The 21,733-nt window shown below is 39.3% G+C and overlaps 4 protein-coding genes across 7 annotated transcripts; 1 reads left to right on the forward strand and 3 right to left on the reverse strand.

Moving 5' to 3' along the window:
- Positions 1-164: 164 nt before the first annotated feature.
- Positions 165-4,146, reverse strand: LOC133694559 (U-box domain-containing protein 44-like). Its single transcript, XM_062116109.1, has 4 exons — positions 3,755-4,146; positions 2,717-3,271; positions 2,269-2,578; positions 165-1,985 (listed from the first exon to the last, which is right to left on the reverse strand). The coding sequence occupies exons 2-4, from the start codon at positions 3,269-3,271 to the stop codon at positions 397-399; spliced, it is 2,454 nt and encodes an 817-aa protein (XP_061972093.1). The 5' UTR covers positions 3,755-4,146; the 3' UTR covers positions 165-396.
- A 2,004-nt stretch (positions 4,147-6,150) lies between these two features.
- On the reverse strand, positions 6,151-8,769 carry LOC133694562 (uncharacterized protein At5g43822). 2 transcript variants are annotated; one of them, XR_009842306.1, is made up of 6 exons: positions 8,607-8,769; positions 8,396-8,514; positions 8,122-8,307; positions 7,598-7,654; positions 7,061-7,196; positions 6,151-6,528 (listed from the first exon to the last, which is right to left on the reverse strand). XR_009842306.1 is itself a non-coding variant. In XM_062116116.1 (6 exons), the coding sequence occupies exons 1-6, from the start codon at positions 8,736-8,738 to the stop codon at positions 6,485-6,487; spliced, it is 603 nt and encodes a 200-aa protein (XP_061972100.1). In that variant the 5' UTR covers positions 8,739-8,769; the 3' UTR covers positions 6,151-6,484. The 2 variants fall into 2 exon arrangements, 1 of the variants encoding a protein (XP_061972100.1); XM_062116116.1 differs by having other exon boundaries at positions 7,061-7,125.
- A 223-nt stretch (positions 8,770-8,992) lies between these two features.
- On the forward strand, positions 8,993-11,446 carry LOC133694561 (uncharacterized). Of its 3 annotated transcripts, none has more exons than XM_062116113.1 (7): positions 8,993-9,128; positions 9,300-9,417; positions 9,501-9,659; positions 9,854-9,900; positions 10,027-10,114; positions 10,197-10,310; positions 11,003-11,446. In XM_062116113.1, exons 1-7 carry the CDS (start codon positions 8,994-8,996, stop codon positions 11,050-11,052), a joined length of 711 nt encoding a protein of 236 aa, XP_061972097.1. In that variant the 5' UTR covers position 8,993; the 3' UTR covers positions 11,053-11,446. The 3 variants fall into 3 exon arrangements, with proteins under 3 accessions (XP_061972097.1, XP_061972098.1, XP_061972099.1); XM_062116114.1 differs by having other exon boundaries at positions 11,027-11,446; XM_062116115.1 differs by having other exon boundaries at positions 11,042-11,446.
- Positions 11,447-12,300: 854 nt separating this feature from the next.
- LOC133694558 (uncharacterized) lies at positions 12,301-20,109 on the reverse strand. The gene is given in 14 exon segments (XM_062116108.1): positions 12,301-12,733; positions 12,736-12,948; positions 13,668-13,752; positions 13,862-14,150; positions 14,312-14,380; positions 14,817-14,931; positions 15,007-15,078; positions 15,677-15,775; positions 15,864-15,935; positions 16,556-16,630; positions 17,014-17,237; positions 17,336-17,554; positions 17,963-19,343; positions 19,622-20,109. Coding segments are annotated over 14 exon segments (3,243 nt in total). The 5' UTR covers positions 19,757-20,109; the 3' UTR covers positions 12,301-12,538.
- Positions 20,110-21,733: the final 1,624 nt, after the last annotated feature.

Below are 21,733 nucleotides of genomic sequence, written 5' to 3' on the forward strand. Positions count from 1 at the left end.
AGCCATTACTTTCAGGACTACAAGACCAGACCTAGGGTCGATGTTAACCCAATTCCCGGAAACAATATTGTTTCAGGTTTTTTTCATCCACTTGAGAAACATTGAGTGCTGGTTGATCTGCGAAATATAAAACGTTAAAGAACCATGATGTTGGAAGCCTGGAATGAAAAATAACCAATATCCCACTCTTGGTGCTAGTACAATACATGCAACCGTATTAAAAAATGGAAGAAAAGAAGGGGGGGGGGGGGGGGGGAATAAGAAAGAAAAGAAGTGAAAATTTTCAAAATCCTCTACAAACGAGAAATCGGTTTAAATCAATATCTACCAGCAGCTTAACGCTACCATAACCATAAATGGCTCTGGACAAAGGGTGGATTACATACAGCTCCTGGATCAGAAAGCGGTCTGACCTGTATTTGGATAGATGCCAGAGAAGTTGGGTATCTTATCGACATGTTTCAGGGCACGCTCAGCAATCTGCCGTGTCCGATAGTCAGCATGCTGGAAGGCATCAACAAGTGCAGTACTCACGTTTGGATCTCCAGAAACGTCATATGCTATGTCATCAGTTCGTAAAAGTCTCTCAGCAGCCCAAACTGCCCTCCTTCTCAGATTCTCTGTCCGTTTCTCCAGCAAAACATCAAGTATAGGTCTAACTCCCTCTGCCTCACACAGCACCGCCACCCCTTGTTCAATGTCAACCCCATCATCCAACAAAGTAGAGATTGCTGCAAGTGCTGCCTCAACCACTTTCTCATTTGTGTGATCTAAAAGAGCTACCAGATTCTCAACAGCCTGTCCTTCCAGAAGACAGAATGTTTCTTTTAGGGAACATGTTCCTCCGTGGAGCCGGCACGATCCAGTTATGACAGGCTGTTTGCTAAAACACGAAAAGATTGAGGCACATAAATTAGGAGGCGGCAACTCAGGCAATCTTGTTAAGTTTTTGGACTCTTGAGCCAAGTTCTCTAATGCCATGGCAGAGACCATCTGTACATTGTCGAGTCCGTTGGACTGAAGCAGTTGGATGAAAAGAGCTGCGAGATTGTACTCACGGGCGAGCTTAATGGCATCTGGTTCATCAGCCAACACAAATGTGACCCTTGATAGAACCCGTACTAGTCCTTCAAAAAATGGTGTCATAAAGCGGGCACTCCTAATCTCACCCTGTTGGATCTTTACCACTCTGGAGATGATTAGTGGAAAGGAGCTTTCATCTAGCATCTGCCGAGTGAGGCCCAGATCTCTCTCTGGGAGCTCAGCTAAAAGGCCAATAGCAGCTGCCTGCTCTTCTGTGATTCCTATGTTTTCTGCTACAACTTTGAAAAGGCTTCCTAGCTGGCCCACCACGCCACAGAGAGCATCAGCTAATTCCTGGCCCATATGTGGAGAGACTTTCTGGAGAAGTTTTATGGAAGCTACACGCAAATCCCTCTGGGGAGCCTCAATAAACTGAACCAAACTGTTGATAGCTCCTGAGCTTTTAATGGCAGCAACAACATTTAAAACAGTAGATGAAGAACTAGTCAGCCCAACAAGAACCTGCAAAAGTTTGCACTCAATAGCTGGACCAGTGTTGCTAATTAGATGGAGGAGGTTATGCACCATGTCTTCTGAAACAAGAGAGTGATGGTCAGGTCCAACAGGAATCAGATCAAAGTCATCGCCTGAGTTTACAACATTGGCGAGAATTGTTGCCGCGACCTCTTTGAGACGCATGGGAAGCTGATTGGTGCCGACTGTGAAGAGATCTTTGACAAGAGGAGGAAGAATTCCGGCCTCAATCAAAACCTTGGCACTTGCCTCGTGAAAAGAAATTTGATTCAAAGCTTTTAAGGCAGCTTCTCTTGACTGCATATTACCACTTCTCATAATATTGATTAGAGATGAACCAACAGTTCTTGCAACAAGGACTTTCACGTCATTGTTCATGACCAGCTCACCCAGGTATGAAGCCATAGACAGTTTAGTTTCTGGTGGGCCTGCAGCATTTCCATTCTGGTTACATTAATCAATGCAACATGGCATTTGTATATGATCAGATGAATGCATCTGGGTCTAACCATCGACGATACCACAATTTAGAGTACATACGCCTGACACCAACTTTTTTAAATACCAAGTTGAATTTTGCAATTTCTATGGCTTTTACAACCTCCAGATTACAATTTTTAAAAAAGATCGTACAGGTGCATAAGCTAAGGACCCCCCTAATACTTGCATGAAATTCAAAAATCATTGAAACATTGAGCTCCGAGGACGTACCTTCAAGAATTTGATTCAGAAGAGGTCGCAGTCTGCCATTTTCAGCCATCTGCCGTACATTGTTTTCACATTTCTCCAGATTTCCCAGTGTTTTATCAGCTTTCTCAACAGTTGAAAGATTTTCTGATTTGCTGCTTATCATTCCAACCAGTATGAGAATTGCTCCATTGACTGAACCAATCTTCTCGCACAAGGCTTCGGATTTTGAGAGCTCAAGCAACAATGAGACAGCTTCCTCCCTTTCTATGGATTGCTCATGAGACAAAAACTTAACTATTGTCCGCACGTTGTCACCCTCAGCCAGTATTGCCTGCAAAACAAGGAAGATTCGGTTATCAGGAGACAGACAACGCATAACTCTGGTGATGTCATGGAAGCTATACCGCAACACATAACTCTGGTGATGTCATCAAAGCTATACAGAAATAACAAGCAAACCTGGCACGACCTTATTATCAGCATCATCCTCGACCACAATCTGAAGCGTTTCCAAAGCTTTGCACCGGACTCTACGACTGGTACTCTTCAACATTTCAACAACCATAGGTATTAAATCAGCATTGCGCACAGCATTCTTATTCGACCGGCTCTTATGACACATGTATTGTATATACGTCAAAGAATGCAAAACATCACTCTCTGGACTGCCTGGGTTTAGAGATCTCCTTGCCGTATCAAGTTGAACAGCTTCATTCCTAGCAGTCCACTCTTCAATGGTGTTCCGCAAAGCCATGCTGGGGTTTAGTTCTGTGCTTCTCAATTCTTTTTGTGTCAAAGGGCAAACCAACTTCCTTCCACTCTCCCTGCATTCCTTGAACCACTTCTCTATCGCTTCGCGTTCAAAAGTGTGACCATTTTCTAAGGTGACAGGATCACTCATAACTTGCTTTGTTAAAGGGCAAACAAATGCATCGTAAATAGGCTCTACATGGAGTCTCTCAAACTGATAACTTTCATCCGATTGGCTACCATGACCATAACTTCCATCCCAGCTTTCAGCCATCTGATGTAAATAGCAATCACCAAACTTAGTTTTGCCCATAGCCATATCATTCCATCAACAAAGCAGTAGTAAAAGCACATCGAGAAGATTAAATTGGCCCAATTCCAAGAAAAAAGGCATCAAGCACAATAAAGAAAGAAAGCAAGCAAGCATTCCAAGTAACCTTTTCCTTCCAATCTAGTGATAACAGTTGAACAAGCAAAGCGTTGAAGAGCTGCCTACACAAAGCAAAAACTAACCTTTCCCTTCCAATTTAGTGATAAATGAATGGAAAGTTACCAATTCTAATTCTCCAAATTTCCTCAATTATCTATCCTAGCAGCTAACACTTGCAGCAAAAAGAAGAAAGACAAGGGGAAACAGAGAATACATCAAGAAGTACAGTAGCTGAGATGGGCAATAAAAAGGTCTACTGGAATCACCAAAACTCTTAATTGATAATCCAAACAAATTAATTGAATTAAAAAATTCATACAGCCATACCTATCCGCCGTTAATTATCAAAAGGTCTCCAATTTAACAGCTATTCCAAAAACCCTTTTCCCTCCTTGTTGTTTGCAATTCAACTAGTAGCTCGAGAAGAATTGGACAATCCATAAGGGCAGGTTGCTTCAACTTCAATTATTTTTCTTCTTTTATCTTATTCGAAATGGGAAAATAATATTGGTACCAAACAGAGAGGAGGGAGAGGGAGAGGGAGAGGAAGTAAAAAAAAAATATTTTTTTCTTTCTTTATTTATTATTTTGAAATTGAATAGTATGGTAGTAGAAGAAAGGAGAAGGCAACAAGGAGAACCAAACAAGAAATGAGTGAAAACGATCATGAGGCATAAAAGTAGAGAAGGTTGACCAAAACGAAAGAGTCTTCATTTTTATTTATTTTTTAACTTTTAGTTGACGAAAGGGAGAGAGGTTTTGAGTTTTAATTATGAAGATTAACCTTAACAAGAAGGGTGGAAGTGGATCCCATGTGACTAGTGTCCGAAAACAGGCTGGATTTCAAGGTTTCTTGCCTGTTTATTGTTTGTTGAACCCATATGATTAGAGGAGGGAACCTAAGCAACCACCTTAACTACAACTTGTGTTAATTAAGCAATAAGAGGGAATTTTGAAAACTCGTTGGTTTTTTTTTTCCCAGCGCTTGGACCAAGTAGAGATAGAACTTTCTTGCACTCTAGCAACCACCAGTAGCAGCAGCGGTCTGCTTTTTCCATCCCAACCGGTCAGCAAACTTCTTTAGTGGATTGCAATTATGATGCAAAAAAGATAACGGGAGAGCACTGTCTTTGATCCTGTTCTTCCCCTTTCCATGGACTCGTAAACAAGAAACATGCTTCGTTGGTGTACACAAAATCCATAAAGCTTGTGAGCAGTTTCACCTCATTCTTGAAACTCTTGTTAAAACCAGGCTCCTCTGCCTCTCGATGATGAAGTTTCTTCAAGGCAACTACTTGTGCACTTGGAAGTTTTGCCTTGTAGACACTCCCATAACCAGTGGATCCGATACAATATTTGAGGTCAAGGTCCTCCGTCGCTGCAATGATGTCTTCGTATGGAAAATAAGTCTTCATTTCTAAAGATGTTGGCTCCACTTGGGTGGTCTTAACCTTACATCGAGACAGAGAATAACATCTGAGAAAAAAGAGAGTGAAATGGTGATGATGGTAAGAAATATTTTGATGGAATGAGTATTTCTCTTGGATTTTGAAGGTAAGCAGTATGAGAAATCAGGGTGTAAATTGACAGAGTAAATAGGTCAAATGATATAGATGGGAAGGCATCTTTCCACTTAAATTACTCTGTAGCTCAAACCCAGGAAGTTTAAATTATTACAATCTTCCAAAGATGATAGGATGGACCCATTGATGTAGTTGCGAGAAAGGTCTAGAGCTGTCAACTTGCTTAAAATGGCCAGTATAGTAGGAATCGAGCCACTGATAATGTTTAAACCAAGAACAAATCTGCCAAATGACAAAGTGCCAAGTGAATGTGTTTTGGACCAATGAAGATGCTTTGGGACAAGTTCAAAGACCAGATTCTTAAGATTGCAAAGTTCTGGAGGGATGGAAGTGAAGAAATGATTGAAAGAAAAATCAAGATCAACTAATTGGCCGAGGTTTCCAAGTGAAGACTGTAACTCACATGTTAGATTATTCGAGGACAGGTTGAGGTACCTGAGTTTTGGAAGGAAAGAAATTTGAGGTGAGATGCTCCAAATGAGCTCATGGTTTAAGAATTAAGAAAAGTTCATCTTCCCAAACTTATTTCCCATCTTGAGGAACTCTGAATTTGGAGAAATGTCAATGATGCTTCCAGCCTGATTGCAAGCTATACTAAGCCACCTGCAACAACGTGAAGTGAGATCGCTGTAGTGACTCCACCATCCACTCTCAAGCAAAGCCAAGCCTTCTGATGCTAGTAAGGGTTAGCCAAGTGCAGCCACGAGACACCAGTAGCAGAAACAACAATACAGGACATGAAAAATGCGATGCTTCCAATTGGAACAAGTTTTGGATAGATGAACGCAACGTTTGTGTTTAATGCTTGTCTTCAATAATAATGCAAAATTCATGAATGATGTGCTTGGCTATTCTCATAGGCTATTCCCAAGTCAAGTTCGTCTGGTTTTTCTAGTGTATTTTTCTTACTGTCTTTCCAAACCAAAGGTGATGCACGGGCCCATGCGTACACTGCAGGACTTTGAATTCTATGGTGTCCAATACGTAAGGCTTAAGCTTCAGATTGACTAGCTCTTTTCTTCCACAAAGAAAAAAAGTTTCACCAATAGTGGAATTACTTGTAATCGAGTTAAGATTGTCAGTGCAGGGAGACTTGAGAAACTTCTTGTAATCGAGTCAAGATTGTCAGTGTAGGGAGACTTGAAAAACTTGGCCTTGAGCTTGCACCCACACATGGGTTACTGACCTTGGAAAAATATACAACACGTCCATGGTAGCGTATTTCTAATACAAGAAATAAAATTGTTTGCGTTTGTGTATCGGCATCTTCTATCATCATTTGAATTGTAGGAGAGGCATCTCTAGAAGAAAGCTTTTGAGTGGTTTTCTCTGGGACGGTGGATCGAGAATTCCACATGTGCTTTGATAGATGCCGAGTTATATTAGTAGGAAGATGGAGACTCACTCCTGTGTCTCCATCTACATGCTGCTACCAGGTTTCCACACAGACTCTTATCAGCAACCACAAAGGGAGTTAACAGATCTCTTCCGCAAAAATAATTTCAAAGACGACTTGTACTGCATTTGAGAAACAGAAACTAGTCAGTGGAAATATTTGATAATGAGAAAGAATAGCAATTCAATGATGCTTATGGAGTAAGAGGTGAGCATCAATAAAAGCGGAAACACTTTGAGCAAGTCTACTCAGAAGATGTTCTTAACTAAATAAAAGGGTTAAGTAGTAGGACTTTGTCTTTTTAATGCAGAACCAATCATCAGATTAGCTTAATTAATCTTTGCTAAAACTTTTTAAATGATCTGCCACCAAGCCCCAAAGAATATGGATAGTGATTCAACTGTTCCGAGATCCCACTGGCAATATCATCCTGGCAACTTATCAGTGTCTCAGTTTACCATAATGTTCGACTTAATATTTCATCTATATGCTAATTCCTTTTGGTGGATATAGATGGAATTATAAACAATTAGCTTTGAAAAAAAAAAAAGCAACTAAAATTAATCGTATAATATATCATATGTGGAGAGACAGAGGACTATATTACATCAGCCTAGAAAAACTCGAGCATACACTTCATTATATGCTACCTACCTTCCTCTTTGGGGATATTAGGCTGATCAATCAAGAGTTGTTGCAGCGCACCAAGATCACTGGAACTGCAATATAGCCAAGCCAGTATGTTTATAACCCTTGGATTGTAAAGTCATTAGCAGACATACGAAGATATCTGCATGCATGAATGCAAAAACACGTAAAATAAACAAAAGGACAGGAAAATACGTTATAAATATATAGTACATTATAACCTAGGATCAATAGGAAGATGGGGAATAGGGCCGATGTTAAGGAAAAACGTATTAGCTATTTCTTCTCTTCTGTATTTGTTCTACAAAAGCTCAAAAGTGACTAAGATCTAGTGCTAAGTACGTTTTTCCACTCAGATTTCATATCTAAACCTTAAGATATCCACAAATGTAATTCACAACAGAAGTTTCCTGAGAATTCAAGAGAAATCATTTTAAGAAATGAATCTCGATGTACCTGAGTAATACAATTCACAACAGAAGTTCCCTAAGAATTGAAGAGAAATAAAGTTGTTCTCATTTTAAAGAATGGAACTCGGCGTACCTGGGTTTCAAGGTGAGTGCTGAAAGTGCTGAAACAACTGATGATTTAAGCAGGTATCTGCCAGAAAATCAGATGAGCTATTCTGATTTCAACAATACCACTACTCCAAACACGATAATGCAACACATTGTTGGATGCTACTAATTAGACGATCGGCATATCAAGATAAATCATGCCTCCCAATTGCTATAACTGATCTACCATTGATGCTTACAACAATCTTGGTTCGTGTAATTTCATATGCACCCTTTTTATATTGCAGTAACATTCATTTAAAAGAGTTTTGTCATATAAAAGGCCACTTGAACACAAAAATCTTTGACTCGAGCAAGCACTCAGACAAGAAAGAATAGCCAAAGCCATGTACAGATTTTAGACAAAAGAATGAAATTTTGTCAAGTTCTCAGACTGAAGCATATCAAAGGCCACTTGAACACACAAAATTATTTGACCCGACCAAGCACTCATACAAGAAAGAATAGCCAAACCTATGTAAAGATTTTAGACAAAAGAACATCACATACTCAGCCTGATGCATTTCATGAAGAATCATAAGCCCATCTAGACAGTCAGCAAGACATGGTTTAATCCCAATTCGTTGCCGCAATTGTTTCGCATTCAACTGATTAGAACCTCCACCCCCTTTAACTAACTGTCTACCATCCCTATACATCTTCTCAATTGTCAAAACCACACCGCGAAACTCTTCCCTGCAAAATATGTGTGTGCATATAAATTCGACCCAAGAAATGAAATTTATAAAAAAGTTGAGAAATTTAACAAGAAAAAGAAAAATACAAAGTCTTATTCATGGAAAGCAAAATGGTCTGCAAAGACTCGAGCTGCTTTCTCACCACTGCATCTACAATTCCATCCACACTCTTCAAATTACCATAATTATTACAATCTCCAATCACCTAATCATCATAATTAAAAACAGATAATTTCAAAATTGTAATCTAATTTTAACAATAATTAACAAACTAATTATCATAACAACAACAATTACCTTTAACCTCTCAGTAATAGCAGAAGCGTTACTAAATTGAGAGATTAATCGAGATTGAAGCTGTTCCCATTCCTCCATTAATCCTCTCACTTTTCTAAATCTTTGCTGATATTTCTTCACCAATCCCTCCATGGCTAAAAGCTTCAAACTTTAAACCCCATATCCACCACGACGACGAGAGCGGCTTTTTAAACCACTTGAATAACTTCCAAAACGTCGCCGTCTGGTCTCACATTTTTTAATATCACAAAACACCCCCTAAACTTCTAAACATTGCAATAACTCCCACAAACTTTAGATTGCATTTTATCTTCGATCCGATCCAGAATCCAATCAGAAACAATTATAGCAGCTCAGAAACCGAGGAAGAAGCTCCAGCTCTCTCTGATGGAAGAACAAGAAGAAGCAACGGGCTTTGAAATCGTACCAAAAGTCGTAGGAGATGAAGATGTTCTACGATTCATGGATTCGACGGATAGCTATTTGACTCTGCTAGATTCCTTATCTTCTACCCTTCGCCAGGTAAACTGTATTATTAATATTTTTTTTGTAATATATTAATAATTAATCTAGATTCTAGTTTAATTTTGATAAAATGGAGACTAAATTTCGATGATCATGGCTATATTTCTAATTAGGTGTGCAGTTTCTGTATAAAAATTAGAAATTGAGATGAATTTGTGGTGGTTTTAGGGATGGCTGGATTTAGCGATTGCTCGGCAGTCGATGGGGGCTTCACGAATAAATGGGGCTTTATTGGACCATAAATTACACTCCGCTGCCACTTCAGTTCAAGTAGATCAAGAAGATGGTATGATATAATGGCTATATATATATATATATTAATTAAATCATATTTGTTTTTATTTTTCATGAGATTATTTGGTGGTATAGTTGATTCTATGGAGGCTCAACCGCGCTTTATCTTGCGTAAATGGGCATCAGTGGCTGATGGAAAACAGTGTTACGAGGAGCAGAAATTGGGAGAGGATAAGTTGCCAGGGAAATCTGGCAGTTTACAGCTCCGACATCGCGGCGATTCCCAGCTTTCTGGTATTATGTTGTTTCCCTATACATGGAAGTTGATTGTAGTTGTGTTTTGTAAGCGATGTAAATGTGTGTAAAATGGAAGTGTTTCTTAACCAGTTATGGGGGATAATTATCTGTTGCTTTTTGGAGCTGTTTGTAATTTTTTAATGATATCTCCTTGGTGGGCTCGGTATTGTTCTTCCGATTTGTGTGTGCAGAAGAAAAAACCTCCGAGAGTGGAGCTCAACTTGACGTTGATGACCAAGTGGGTGTCTTATAGATTTTGTTGGTTTTGGATTGAATTTGGTGGTATAATTCGATATCTACTGCTTATTGAAATGTAAATGAGCTCAAAGGAGTTGTTTTGTGTTTTCGATTTTTTTTCTTGTAGGTTCAAAAGGAGCGAGCCAAATTACTGTCTATGTTTGGGACTCTGATTTCCCCAAAGCTTCGAGCTGCCCAGTTGTCGTTTGAGACAGGTGCATGACTAAACACAAATTGGCTATGGCAATAGTGAAAACTAAGTGTCTGACCAATTCTGAAAGTTCAATTGTTGTGCAGCGCTGGAGACACTTGTAAAAATAGCAAACATGCGATCCGCAATGCTATCCTCTTATGATAGAGTCCGCAAAGAACTAGATCACCAAAAGGATGACATGGTGTCTGTTCCTTCAGGTATCTGTAATTATGACTTTGAAATTATTGATTGCTCTTGCTCATTGCCCCATACCCTTGGATATCTGGCCACATGTTAGTATTAGAGAAATGCCCATGACACTTGTGGTGTCCAACACCCAAAACCACAGTGGCAGCGCGGCGCACAAATTACACACCATTGGCCCTAGCAACTATGCGCATGCATGATTTGCTCCTGTCCACTGGATCAGGATAGGGGAGTTGGACACCAACTAGCATCCGTAGCAATCTTCTGAATTACCTCCCCCAGAAAGAAACAAAGGCCTTGGTGGCATTTTTGCTTTTGCCTCACTGAATGCCCCCCCCCCCCCCCCCCCCCCCCTTCCCGCCCCTTGCCAAGAGTTCGTGGAAAGGTGAAGCAAAGCATTCTCTTGCTATCCCAACCTTTAGCTTCTAGATGCTGCCCTCTCTTGCTTGATGTTGATTTAGCCTGCGGCGAGGATCCTGTATCCAGCATCCTAACCTAAAAAAAGCACATCAAAACCTCTTCCTTGTATAGGTTAGAGCTATGAAGCTTACCTTATTATTAGAGAGAGGTGAAGGGGCTTTTTCAACTGGTGTGCAGGTTTGGAAAACCATTTTGCCTAGTGAACTTTTTATACCATGAAGCTGCCACTTTTTTTTCTTATGTGCTGGCATTAAACCCAATTTTTTATTAACATTCATCTCAGCAGATTTGGTGATCAGACTCGTAGCTTGTGTTTCTGCAGGTCGTCTATGATGTTGAAAGATGTGCAACTAAGGGATTCTTTGGGTTGCCAATAGATGTGTGATTAAAGGATGCAATTGCCCAGGTAATGACCACTAAGGATCATAGATGCGGGTCTTTCAAGAAGAAAGCACCAAAGAGAGGAGCTGGAGAATCCTATTGGAGCTTCCTTCCAATTTGATGCAGAATTGAATTCTTTGCTCTTCATCCATTGTGGCTTCTTTTACACCCATATTTTACCATTTTGTAGTTGAGCTCAATAATCTCACAATTTTGTTTCTTTGTTTTTTTTTCTTTTTAATGGATTTATTGTCTGAGAAATCTGGCCACGTCATGTGAGAATTTCTGCCCAGAAATCACTTGTATCATATCTAATGCACCCTTATCTCTCTCGTCGTTCCCTCTACTCTGTGTGCGCGCAAGAAGATACATGATGCCCAGTAGTCCTTTTAGCACGTTTCACGGCCCATGTTCTTAAATCGACTGATCTTGTGAAAAGCATAAAAAACCAATGCTTTTGCCCTGAGATGATGTCAATGAGAAAATAATTGTGGTGAATTCAAGCCTCGATGATTGATTGAATGTGCTGTCGGCAGGCAAAGATTTGGCCGCCTCCAAATTAAACTCTTTTGCAACATAGCTGTTCGAGCATGGTGCCGCGATGATCAGAAAGAAAAGGGACAGTCATGGACTGCTAATTTTGTGCTGATTACGTGCATTTCCAATATTTATTGCCACCAGACCTTTATGTAACTTTTTCCAAGGAAATGAAAATTAAAAGCGCGGAGAATCTTTCTTTTCCTCAGAAATTAGCCGGAATCAAGATGAACATAGAAGAAACTGAAATAGCAAAGATATCAGGCGAGTTGTTCCTTGTACAAAAATTCACTTTAAAACCATAGAAACATTTATTTCATGTTTTTATTTCTCCGACCAAACACGGCAACTTGGATGGCAAAAAATATCCAAGAAGCACGTAGTCATTTCGACCCTACGACCCTAGGGAAGGCCGCACGCCTCCAAACTGATGTTTATGGTCTTACTTACACTGTTAAGCAATTCATAGCACCAAAAATTAAATAAGAAAAGAAAACAAAAGGGAAAGCCAAATAATCATACAGCCGTACTATAAATGTCACGTTGAAGCAACTTCAAGTAAAACGCAATATGAAACATTTGACTTGATGAAAAAGAGGAAAGAACATGAAATTTCGCCACCATTGTTTTCTCATACTGCCCAGTTTTTAATGGTCTCAAGAATTTGTCACTCAAAAGAACAAGAGCGTTATATTTCGATCTGGATGCCCCCAGAAACGGTAGCATGTCTTTTTTATACCTCAGCACAAAAATGAAGCAAGGCCATAATGAATAACTTTACAACAACACAGCTTTTTAACACAATCTATACAGCACAAACAAAAAATTGACAACGGTCAAAAAACCCTAAACAAAATAAAGAAATTTTACAAGGGAGAGAGAGAGAGAGAGACCAATACCGCTAGAAAGAACTCCAATTGTCAGAACTTTTTTTGGGAGTTTGATTGTCTGATGAAACCTTAAAGGTGCCACTGAAGCCAAATGGATCTGAGTCATCAAATGCACGACTATGGCCAAAATCTTTCGAGCTGTTTATGGGGCAGAACCTTGCAAGCTTTTCTTGTGGTGAAAACCCACCTTCAGTCATGCTGAAGGAAAGGAATCAAATCTCGAGTAATTGTCAAAATGATCCCCTGCTTCACTGTACCTTGGAGAGTTGCTAAATCTTGACATTGGGGAGCCTGCAACAGATTCTTCAAAAAATAGACTATTTTTCTGAATAGTATTTGCAGGGGATGTGGATCCTGTTCTTATAGGCTTTAGACCAAAATCATCAGATCCAAAGAAATCTCCCTCATTCTCCGACGATACCTGCTATATGACACAGTGCATGTGAATTAATATTTGCGAGCTACCAAACTGACAACCTAGTGGTTTGATACAATATCAAACCAATAAGCTGCGATACTAATAGGAGGCTAGGGAAAAAAATACAATCACAGATAACAAATAGCAATATGAGCTTACTGAAATGGGAAATCAAGGATGAAATATGTTCATAAATTAAGGGTAAGGTTAGAGATACCAAAACTAAATAAAAAAAACTCACAGTTTGGCTTTCTTCTAACCAAATTATTAAGCTTCCCTAATTTAATGGTTTCAGCACAAACTCTCTAATAGCACATGGCATTTATCACATAGCTCAACTGACTACATCGACAACAAATAAGCATCTAGATATCTCATATCTCATTGGATGCTAAAACCTGTGGATTGGCCAATAGGTTCACTTCCACCAGAGACCTATGTCTGAAAACATGGAAACCTAAGGATAGTGGCATGGGCTAAGGTAGGCACCCTACGTGCAAACATGATGGTAATTACAAGAGCATGCCTTAAATCGTAAGAGCATTACAACAATCATAGTTGTGTGGGTTAAATCAATATCAGGTACAAGTTGGATAAAGTGATCTATAAAGAAGTAATAACTGCATAGAATGTTCTTCAGTAAGCTACAGATTTGGATATCCAACATGTATCCATGATCAATTGCAGAAGAATAAAGAGTGATTCAGGAATTTTGGACTCACCTTGTTGCCTGTAGGGTTAAATCCCCAGACTGAGTCCACATCATCATTTGTGTCAAAAGCACCCCAAATTGATTCATCGAAACTTCTATTGCAGGAAATATAAAAAGTTCATTATCATCATGAAGGAGGCCAGCAATCAGCATTAAAGTAAGAGTATATAGGTCAAAAACATAGAAACAAATCGATGGCTGTACCCATGTGTATCTATATCTGCTTCAGTACTCTTGGCAAAAACATCAGAAAAGTCTTGAGATGGACTTTCTGACGCAGACCTTCCAGCTGGACTGCCTTGAGGGCTTCTTGCCATTTCATCTTCACTGTGGTTATAAGCAGATTCACTCTCAAGTGCATGTTTGCCGGTGAAAATCCCTGACCTCCCATCACCATTTGATAATGAATCAGGGGTTAAACTATCATCTACAGATGCTCTCTCCTTTTGACCAGGAGCACTTTTCACATCAACAGTGAGCTCGTTGGAAAACCCTGAAAGTGGAAATGATATGTTGCACAAATAAATTCCTACTAAATGTGTTCAATATTCATGAGAAAAATCCACTCAGTTCATGCAATTTATTTGAGATGTAAAAGGAGAAATGAAGCATAAGCTGTGATAAATAGTTCCACATTAGGGAGGTAAAGCATACCTTCATCTTCAAACTTGTCCCAATCTTCATCCCAAGTAGCAGCATCCTCTTGAATTCCTGGTTGCCAGCCTTGAGAATAGCAAAAATAAATAAATAAACATTGAAAGGAACCATAACAGGAACTAATTCATTCAGAAGTTGATGAAAAACCAAATACAACAAAAATATTCCACACATTGAACAATAAACAACTTGAAAAAATCCTACAATGTGCCACATAAAAATAAGTGCATCATTGATCTTGTTAATCGAAAATTTTCTCCAAGAATTGGATCCAAACAGGGTATTCTTAAGGAATAGAGTTCAACATGCATCAGTTATTACATTATTTAAGAAAGAGCTAGCCTGCTTTTGCTTTTCAAAAACACATCAAGCAGCAAAATCTTTTCTTTGAGCTGGGAAGGGAAGGGCTTGATGAAATGTAAAGCACAGCATGACTGCTATTTTAAGAACTCAGAAGCAAAAGGCAGGCACTGTGACACGAAATAAAGAGGAGTAACGGTACCAAAAGGAAGCTCAATCACTGCAGTTGACTTAACAGTGAGTTCATGTTTCTTGCAACGTTGAGTTAAAGCCTTTAATAGCTCATCAAGGTCTGATTGTATACGATCAGCACGAACCTATAAATAGCACCAAAGGATGAGTGTTGGATAAAATCTCCAATGACACACCACAGTAAGATTGTTACAATTTACCTGAAGAATACCATCTGCACTGCCACCTTGTTCCATGTTAGTTATTCCTTGATGCAACTCCAGCTTTCTCTCCTAAATGTTACACAGGAGAAAATTTATCATGGGATACAATTTCATACACTAGCATTTTACTGTTATGAGACCAGACAAGCTCCATGTTTTCAAATGGTAAGCAATTAGGAAACTGAATGCCACCACTTAAATGGGCACAACACATTTATTGTTGACTTCTCACATCCAGGAAAAACTATCTGTCTAAAATCTAAACATGCTAGATAAAAAGACTACAGCCATTGTTGAGAAAAAGAAAAGGAGGAAGAGAAAAAGAAGTGAAGTGCTGGGAAACCATGTGATGATGCATCTAATAAGAACCACTTCTTGTAAGAAAAGAACAAGAATCCATGTTACAATATGAAGTCATGAGCTGTCCACTTTGGCCAGGTAATGGGGCAGAAAGTGCATGAAATCCACTTGTTTAAAATTAGCTTCGGTGAAATCAGTTCAGTAACTCGTGCATGCATGTGTATGTGCCGTTTGTAGAACTACATGTTTCTATGCATATAAAGAGAGAAGGGAGAGGGCTTGTCTACGCAGTATTGACATTCCAAAAGGCTTACAGAGAGGGAATAATACCCGGCTCATCACTACTTTAAAAAAGTACAGTTCTTACCTGAATGTCACGAAATGTTGCCTCTTCAATTGTTAATTTAGATGCCACTTCTGCAACTTGCTTGTACTTCTCTTCGTATTTCTTACCCAGCAACTCTGCCTGTTATGTAATTTGTCAGTATAGAACACCATAGAAGTCACGTTGTTATGAACGATAGAGACCAGATTCTTTATATTTCAAAGAATACCTCTCGTGTATCAGCCAAAGCCCTTTCTGTGATTTCATTTAGCCTATTATCACATCTGCTTTTATATAGAACCTGGCATACACAACAAGAAAGAAAGACAAAAAAAAATGAGAAGGGTAATTTACGAACAAATCCATTAGGATGCTATATTTTTCAGAAAGGATGACAGACTGATTGAATCCTAATTGTTTCTTTATCAACAGACATACTGCACAGTGGACATATTAAAATCGTTGATGATCAAGGGGAAGAAAATAACATGAACTGAAATATCCTAATGAATAACATTCATAGAAGACACAATTTTTCGGTCAAGAGCGTCTGTTTGAACTACTTCTGTAATTACTCTACATTCTCCAATGATAAATAATGATCTTAAATGGTCATTGAAGCAAACAAGCAGCACCAGATTCTTGTTGATATTCGACCTAGATCTTGTTGTCTCATTATCACTGAACTCCTTTCCACCCAACACACTACTGTGTCACCAAACACCACATATAAAGTCAATGAGCATCAGGCCAGGTCTGAAACACCCTTTTTTTAAGACTTGGGATTTTCATCACATATTTGATTTCATGCATCAAATATTGGCAAAAAGTTGGGTATCAATGAAAAGAAAACCAAAAACAAAAAGAAGAGATTATTGGGGGGGGGGGGGGGGGCGGTTGTTGAGAACAGCAGCTACTCACAAGATCCTGCATTTTAGAACGGTAAAACTCAATCTTCTCCTTGAAGTCCAAAATCAGCTTCTCTGCTTCATCAATCTGCACCAAATATTAACATATTCATTGAACTTTCATAATGAATCTCAAAAATATATGTGTCTCCTCAGGTGCAAAGAAAAATATGACGAGCAAAATAACATCAGAAAAAAAGATGACAACTAAACAGATGGAATTAGATGAAAAACTATGACCAAACAATTAGCAAATTGGATTAAAAGCAATGGAAAATTTATTTTTGTGGACCACATCAAAGTGGTATTCTTTTAGGTCTTGACATCCAAATGTTTCAGTTCAGACTAAGATAGAAATTCCTTCTGCAATGGTTAGGGAAGTTAAAAGGGTTCGAGCAAAATCCAAAAGATAAAAAGTATCCAATTCAAACAATATTTTGGTGTGTGAATCAAAAGAGCAAAGCATGATGCCTTTTTCTCTGAGGCTGTTCCATCTTGAGTCATTGAGTTTGCTGAATTCTGCTCTCCACCTTCATGTTGGTTCAAAAAGAAATCCTCCAAGACTGGCGCTCCTGACATCTGCTGATTGTTGGCCATTGCAGCATCAGGCTGGGGGGCATTTACTGGAACTGGTGGCCTCATACCAAGGATAGGAGCCATAGGTCGGGCACCCATCCCCAGCTGCTGTCCAAAACCTAATCGTAAGAAGAATGGGAACATCAAGAAAATCTCATCCACAAGAAAGGAAAGAATGAGAAATAAAAGACCTTTTTGAAGAAATTGTAACCCATACCAGAACTGGGACCCCACGCAGCATTTCCATAAGCAACTTTGGGTTGACCTGTCATTGACAACAAGGTCTCATCATACATAACATTATTTGGAAGAGCTGCTGGAAGAGGACGGCCTTCCCTATACCTCTCCATCAAATAAAGGGCAAAGCAGAATTCCCTCAAAGAAAGCATGCTATCACTATCTTGATCAGATAAATCCCAGACCTGCTTTAAAATCTCTGCAAGAGGAAGATAAAGACTTAATAAGCATAAACAATCAGAAAAGAAAAGGAGATCTGCACAAGGTTCTTATGCAGCAATACACATATAACACTAAAGATTCATCTCAATCATATCCAAAATTCAATTGTACAGCCTGGAGAAACTATCATCCCAAATCAATGTCAGACAAGGTTCTCAGGCAATAGCTTACAAAGCATTACACTGCACCAATGAAACTATACAGTCTAAAAACCTAAATCAAATTAAAAAGTCTAGAAAAAACATATCCTAAAATAATGTCCCATTAGCAATTTGACTCCCCCCATTGGAAGGATCCTAAACAATATGGTTAATTTGCAATGAACACTTTATAATGCTTAATCCACAGAGAGTCCATTGCCATGTGGAAAATGAAAATCCATTACCTCTTGGTAACCTCCAGCTCAGAAAAAGATTCCGTGCCTGCTCACCAGTGATTCTTCCATCTCTGTCAGTATCTACTTCCATAAAAACTTTAGTATAATTTTGAATGTCTGCTGGTTTCATCTTTGGCCATGAAAGCTGTGAGTTATCAGAAGAATTTCCAGCTCCAGCTGAAATGCCAGGTGACACAATTGAGGCAGAACTTGAAGCTGAAACATGTGGGCCGGAGCTCAGTAATGATTGGGTCCGCTGAGGCTGGCCGCCTGGAGGTTGCATTGCAAAAGCACTCTGAAGCGAATCAAGTGAGCTGGACTTAACTGGGCCCTGGGCCCAGGTGCCGCTAGAAATTGGGACACTGGAAGATGAGGATGGTGTGCTAACAGCTTTCAACAGTGAATCAAGTGACCCGGACTTAACCGGAGGTTGTGCACCACCAGTAGCAGACAGCAGAGAGGGTTCCTGTTTTGTTGCAGCAGCGGTTGCAGAAAATACATCACTACCAAAAAACAAATTAGAGGCAAACCCATTTCCAGAAACAACCGGGACTTTAGAATCATTAGCAGTGGGCTGGGAGGAAACTGAGCTTAGAGGTCGTGGCTGAGTAGTGGTCAATGTAGATGGCCGGACACCTCCAGGGCCAGGTGGAGCTCCACCAGTCCTTCCACCAAGCCAATCATTTGAGATGTTCGGGTTTGATACACCGGGAGTGGAGCCAACAGTACCACCAGACATGAATTGAGGTAGATGAGAAGCAGTTCCAGTAGGCATTACTGATGATGGACCCCCAAGATTACTGGAAAGCATACCCTGAGGTGGACGGGAAGCAGTTCCAGGAGGGACACCCTGAAGTGGTCTCATTGTCTGACTTTGCTGTGGAAAGTATTGTTGGTTCATACTAGCATTTGGAACTCCTGGTCCTCTAAATCCAGGACTTTGCAACGCTGTCGGAGCAAAAGCACCCATCTGTGGGGCAGATGAAGCAACCATTTGAGGCACAGCCGTTTGAACTCCTGGTCCTCTAAAGCCAAAACCTTGAGACGCTGTTGGGGAAACAGCACTCATCTGTGGGCCAGAAGAAGCAACCATTTGAGGCACAGCCGTTTGAACTCCTGGTCCTCTAAAGCCAAAACCTTGAGATGCTGTTGGGGTACCAGCACCCATCTGCAGGGCAGTTGAAACCGCAGCCATTTGAGGCCCCGCTGTGGCATGAAGATTAATTTGCGGTGGTGGGATTTTAGCTGCAGCTAGCCCATATAATGCCGCCTTGACAATATCCGGTGTCAAATCTCGCTTGCTCTGTGCAACAGTTACAAGTCTAAGAGCATTAAAAAATTCCGGCCGGCCAAGGAAGCCACTGCGACTCTGATCAGCATGCATCCATATCTGCACCCACATCAAAAAAGAAAAAAAAAAACAATAATCTCCAATTAAATATAACAAATTCTTACATCTAATATTCCAAAAAAAAAAAAGTTTTGACCCAATTTAATCAAATTTTTATAAAGAAATAAACTTTTTCACTATCAGGCATCTTATTAACAAATAACCTAAACATAATTTCGATTCAACAGAACATAAGGCATTCACTAATAATAATTCAAATTCTGAAGTTTAAACAAAAATCAACAGAATATAGAGGGAGAGAGGGAGGGAGAGATGACCTGAGCAAGGACTTGTTTGGGCAAATTGGATCCTTGAAAGAAAGAAAAACCTTCAGCTCCACTAATTCTTCCATCTCCATCTAAATCAGCTCTCTTGAAGTAAGCTTCGAATACATCCATGTTTGGCAGCGCCATTTCTATTTCCTCCTCCGATTTAGTAGATCACATGAATTGAATTGAAGAAGAAAGGAGGTAAAGTAAAAAAAAAAAAAATTATAAATCCTGGTGGTTGTATCGAGGAGAGCAATTGGGAGTTTATTGGAGTTTGGAATTGAATTGGGTAATTTAGTTAATTAAAAGGAAGAGGAGAGCTTTTTTTGCAAAATTTATGTTCCCAAATCGACAAGAAAAGAAAGCAAGCAAAAGGATGAGTTTGGTGTTGGAAGAAAAACAAAGAGAAATTGCTTGGTTTTATGAATTCGCCCCGCTTTTCTTCTTAAAATTCAAAAAATGGTGTTTTCAATTTAGCCCAATTTGTGGCCGGTTTTCGGGTCAGGTGATTCCGGGTTTTTGCTCTAATAATCAATGTGAACGTCTAAAATCCATAATTTTCAGACACAATTTGGTGTCTAATCTAGAAAATGATTTGGATTATCGAGTCAATGAAGTTATTTTAATTTATTAATTTTAACCCAACTGATTTTGAATTAAATTTGATTAAATAAACTAGATCGTGAGTCACTTAAATTTAACAGAATTAATATAAAAAATAATTTAAATTAAAACATTTAAATCAAGTTTAGTATGACAGTTTTTTCAAACCATATTTGATATTTAATAACAATGCTAAAATCCTATTTAACTTATTTGCAGGAGAAGGTTGGCAAGAACATGGCGGATCTCTTCCAATCTCTCTTTTGTTTCTTCTGACCGGACCGGATGTTTTAATTTTTTCATTTCTCTTGCCGAATTCGGATGCCAACAAGGAGAAAAGTCTCTCCCCAAAGGATCAAATCAAAGGGCACCCAAGAAACAAAAGTCCGAAATTGAGAAAGTTTGATTAGTATGGCGAGAAAACAGTCTCTTTGACAAAGTGTGAAGCTGCTGCTACAAAACTTAAGTCCCAAGATCAAGTTGAAGTACAAGCTTCCATGGTAAGTTGTTAAGAAATCATTGACCTGGAATGTGATTCTTATATAGGTTCAAGGTAAATGACGAGCCTGCTATTTCGTAATGTTGTTATCTTTGCTACTAATTTGACTAGCTACCAGTATGCATTATGGCCTCATGTGCAACTAAAAGAAAACATTGATATCAATAAAAACATGATAGGTGTTTTTATGTTCATTGTTGTCTCTTAGCGGTTGAATAATGTTTCTTAACATGGTTGCAGGATTTGTTGCCAGTTACCTGCTCAGGCATGGATAAAACTGCAATCTCGAGTTCCCTTGATAGATTCATATATTCCCCCACAACAGAATCATGGAGGCTGGAGGACTACAAAGTCAAAGGCGTGTGATTTAGAAACGCTTCGAGCTTTGGGCACATGGTCCTTTATCTGTGGAAAACTTTCATATCTGAATCTCATTTCTGTTGTCTGTTGTTCAGACTACAGAAAGGAGGCATGCTTTCTAATACGAAAGGTTAATGTTGACCTAGTATTGGACATTCTAAGCTCCTCCTTGAACATACAATCTATCACATGGCTCTACATGCCATGAAAATCTGGGTCTAGTGCGGGATCTATCCTCTCCCAGAAAATATGGATCATCATAAATTAAGTGCATGGTGACGATAACCGGATTCTGAGTTTGACTTCCCAGCTGCTACATCGATCATGTAACTCGACTGTTAACTTCATGACCGTCAGCATCCAGTCTACCGAAGATGTCGACCTTGGAATCCAAAATAATTGATTTTGCAGGGGAGGACACCTTGTTATTTTGGTTATAGAAAGTTTATCCAGTGTGGATTGACAACTCGTGATCAGCATTTGTATATTTTTGGTGGAAGACTAGATACACAACAGGTGTGGGGGGCTGAAAATATTTATGCTGGCTTGGTCTTTGTAGCTTTTAGCAATGAAAAAGACGAAGCTGATCACTTTGTAAAACTTCACATCCCTGCATGTTACTTTCGAGTAATACAAGTCACAGTTTCCCTCAGCAATAG

This window comes from Populus nigra, chromosome 5, assembly GCF_951802175.1.
Source record: "Populus nigra chromosome 5, ddPopNigr1.1, whole genome shotgun sequence".
NCBI lineage: Eukaryota > Viridiplantae > Streptophyta > Magnoliopsida > Malpighiales > Salicaceae > Populus > Populus nigra.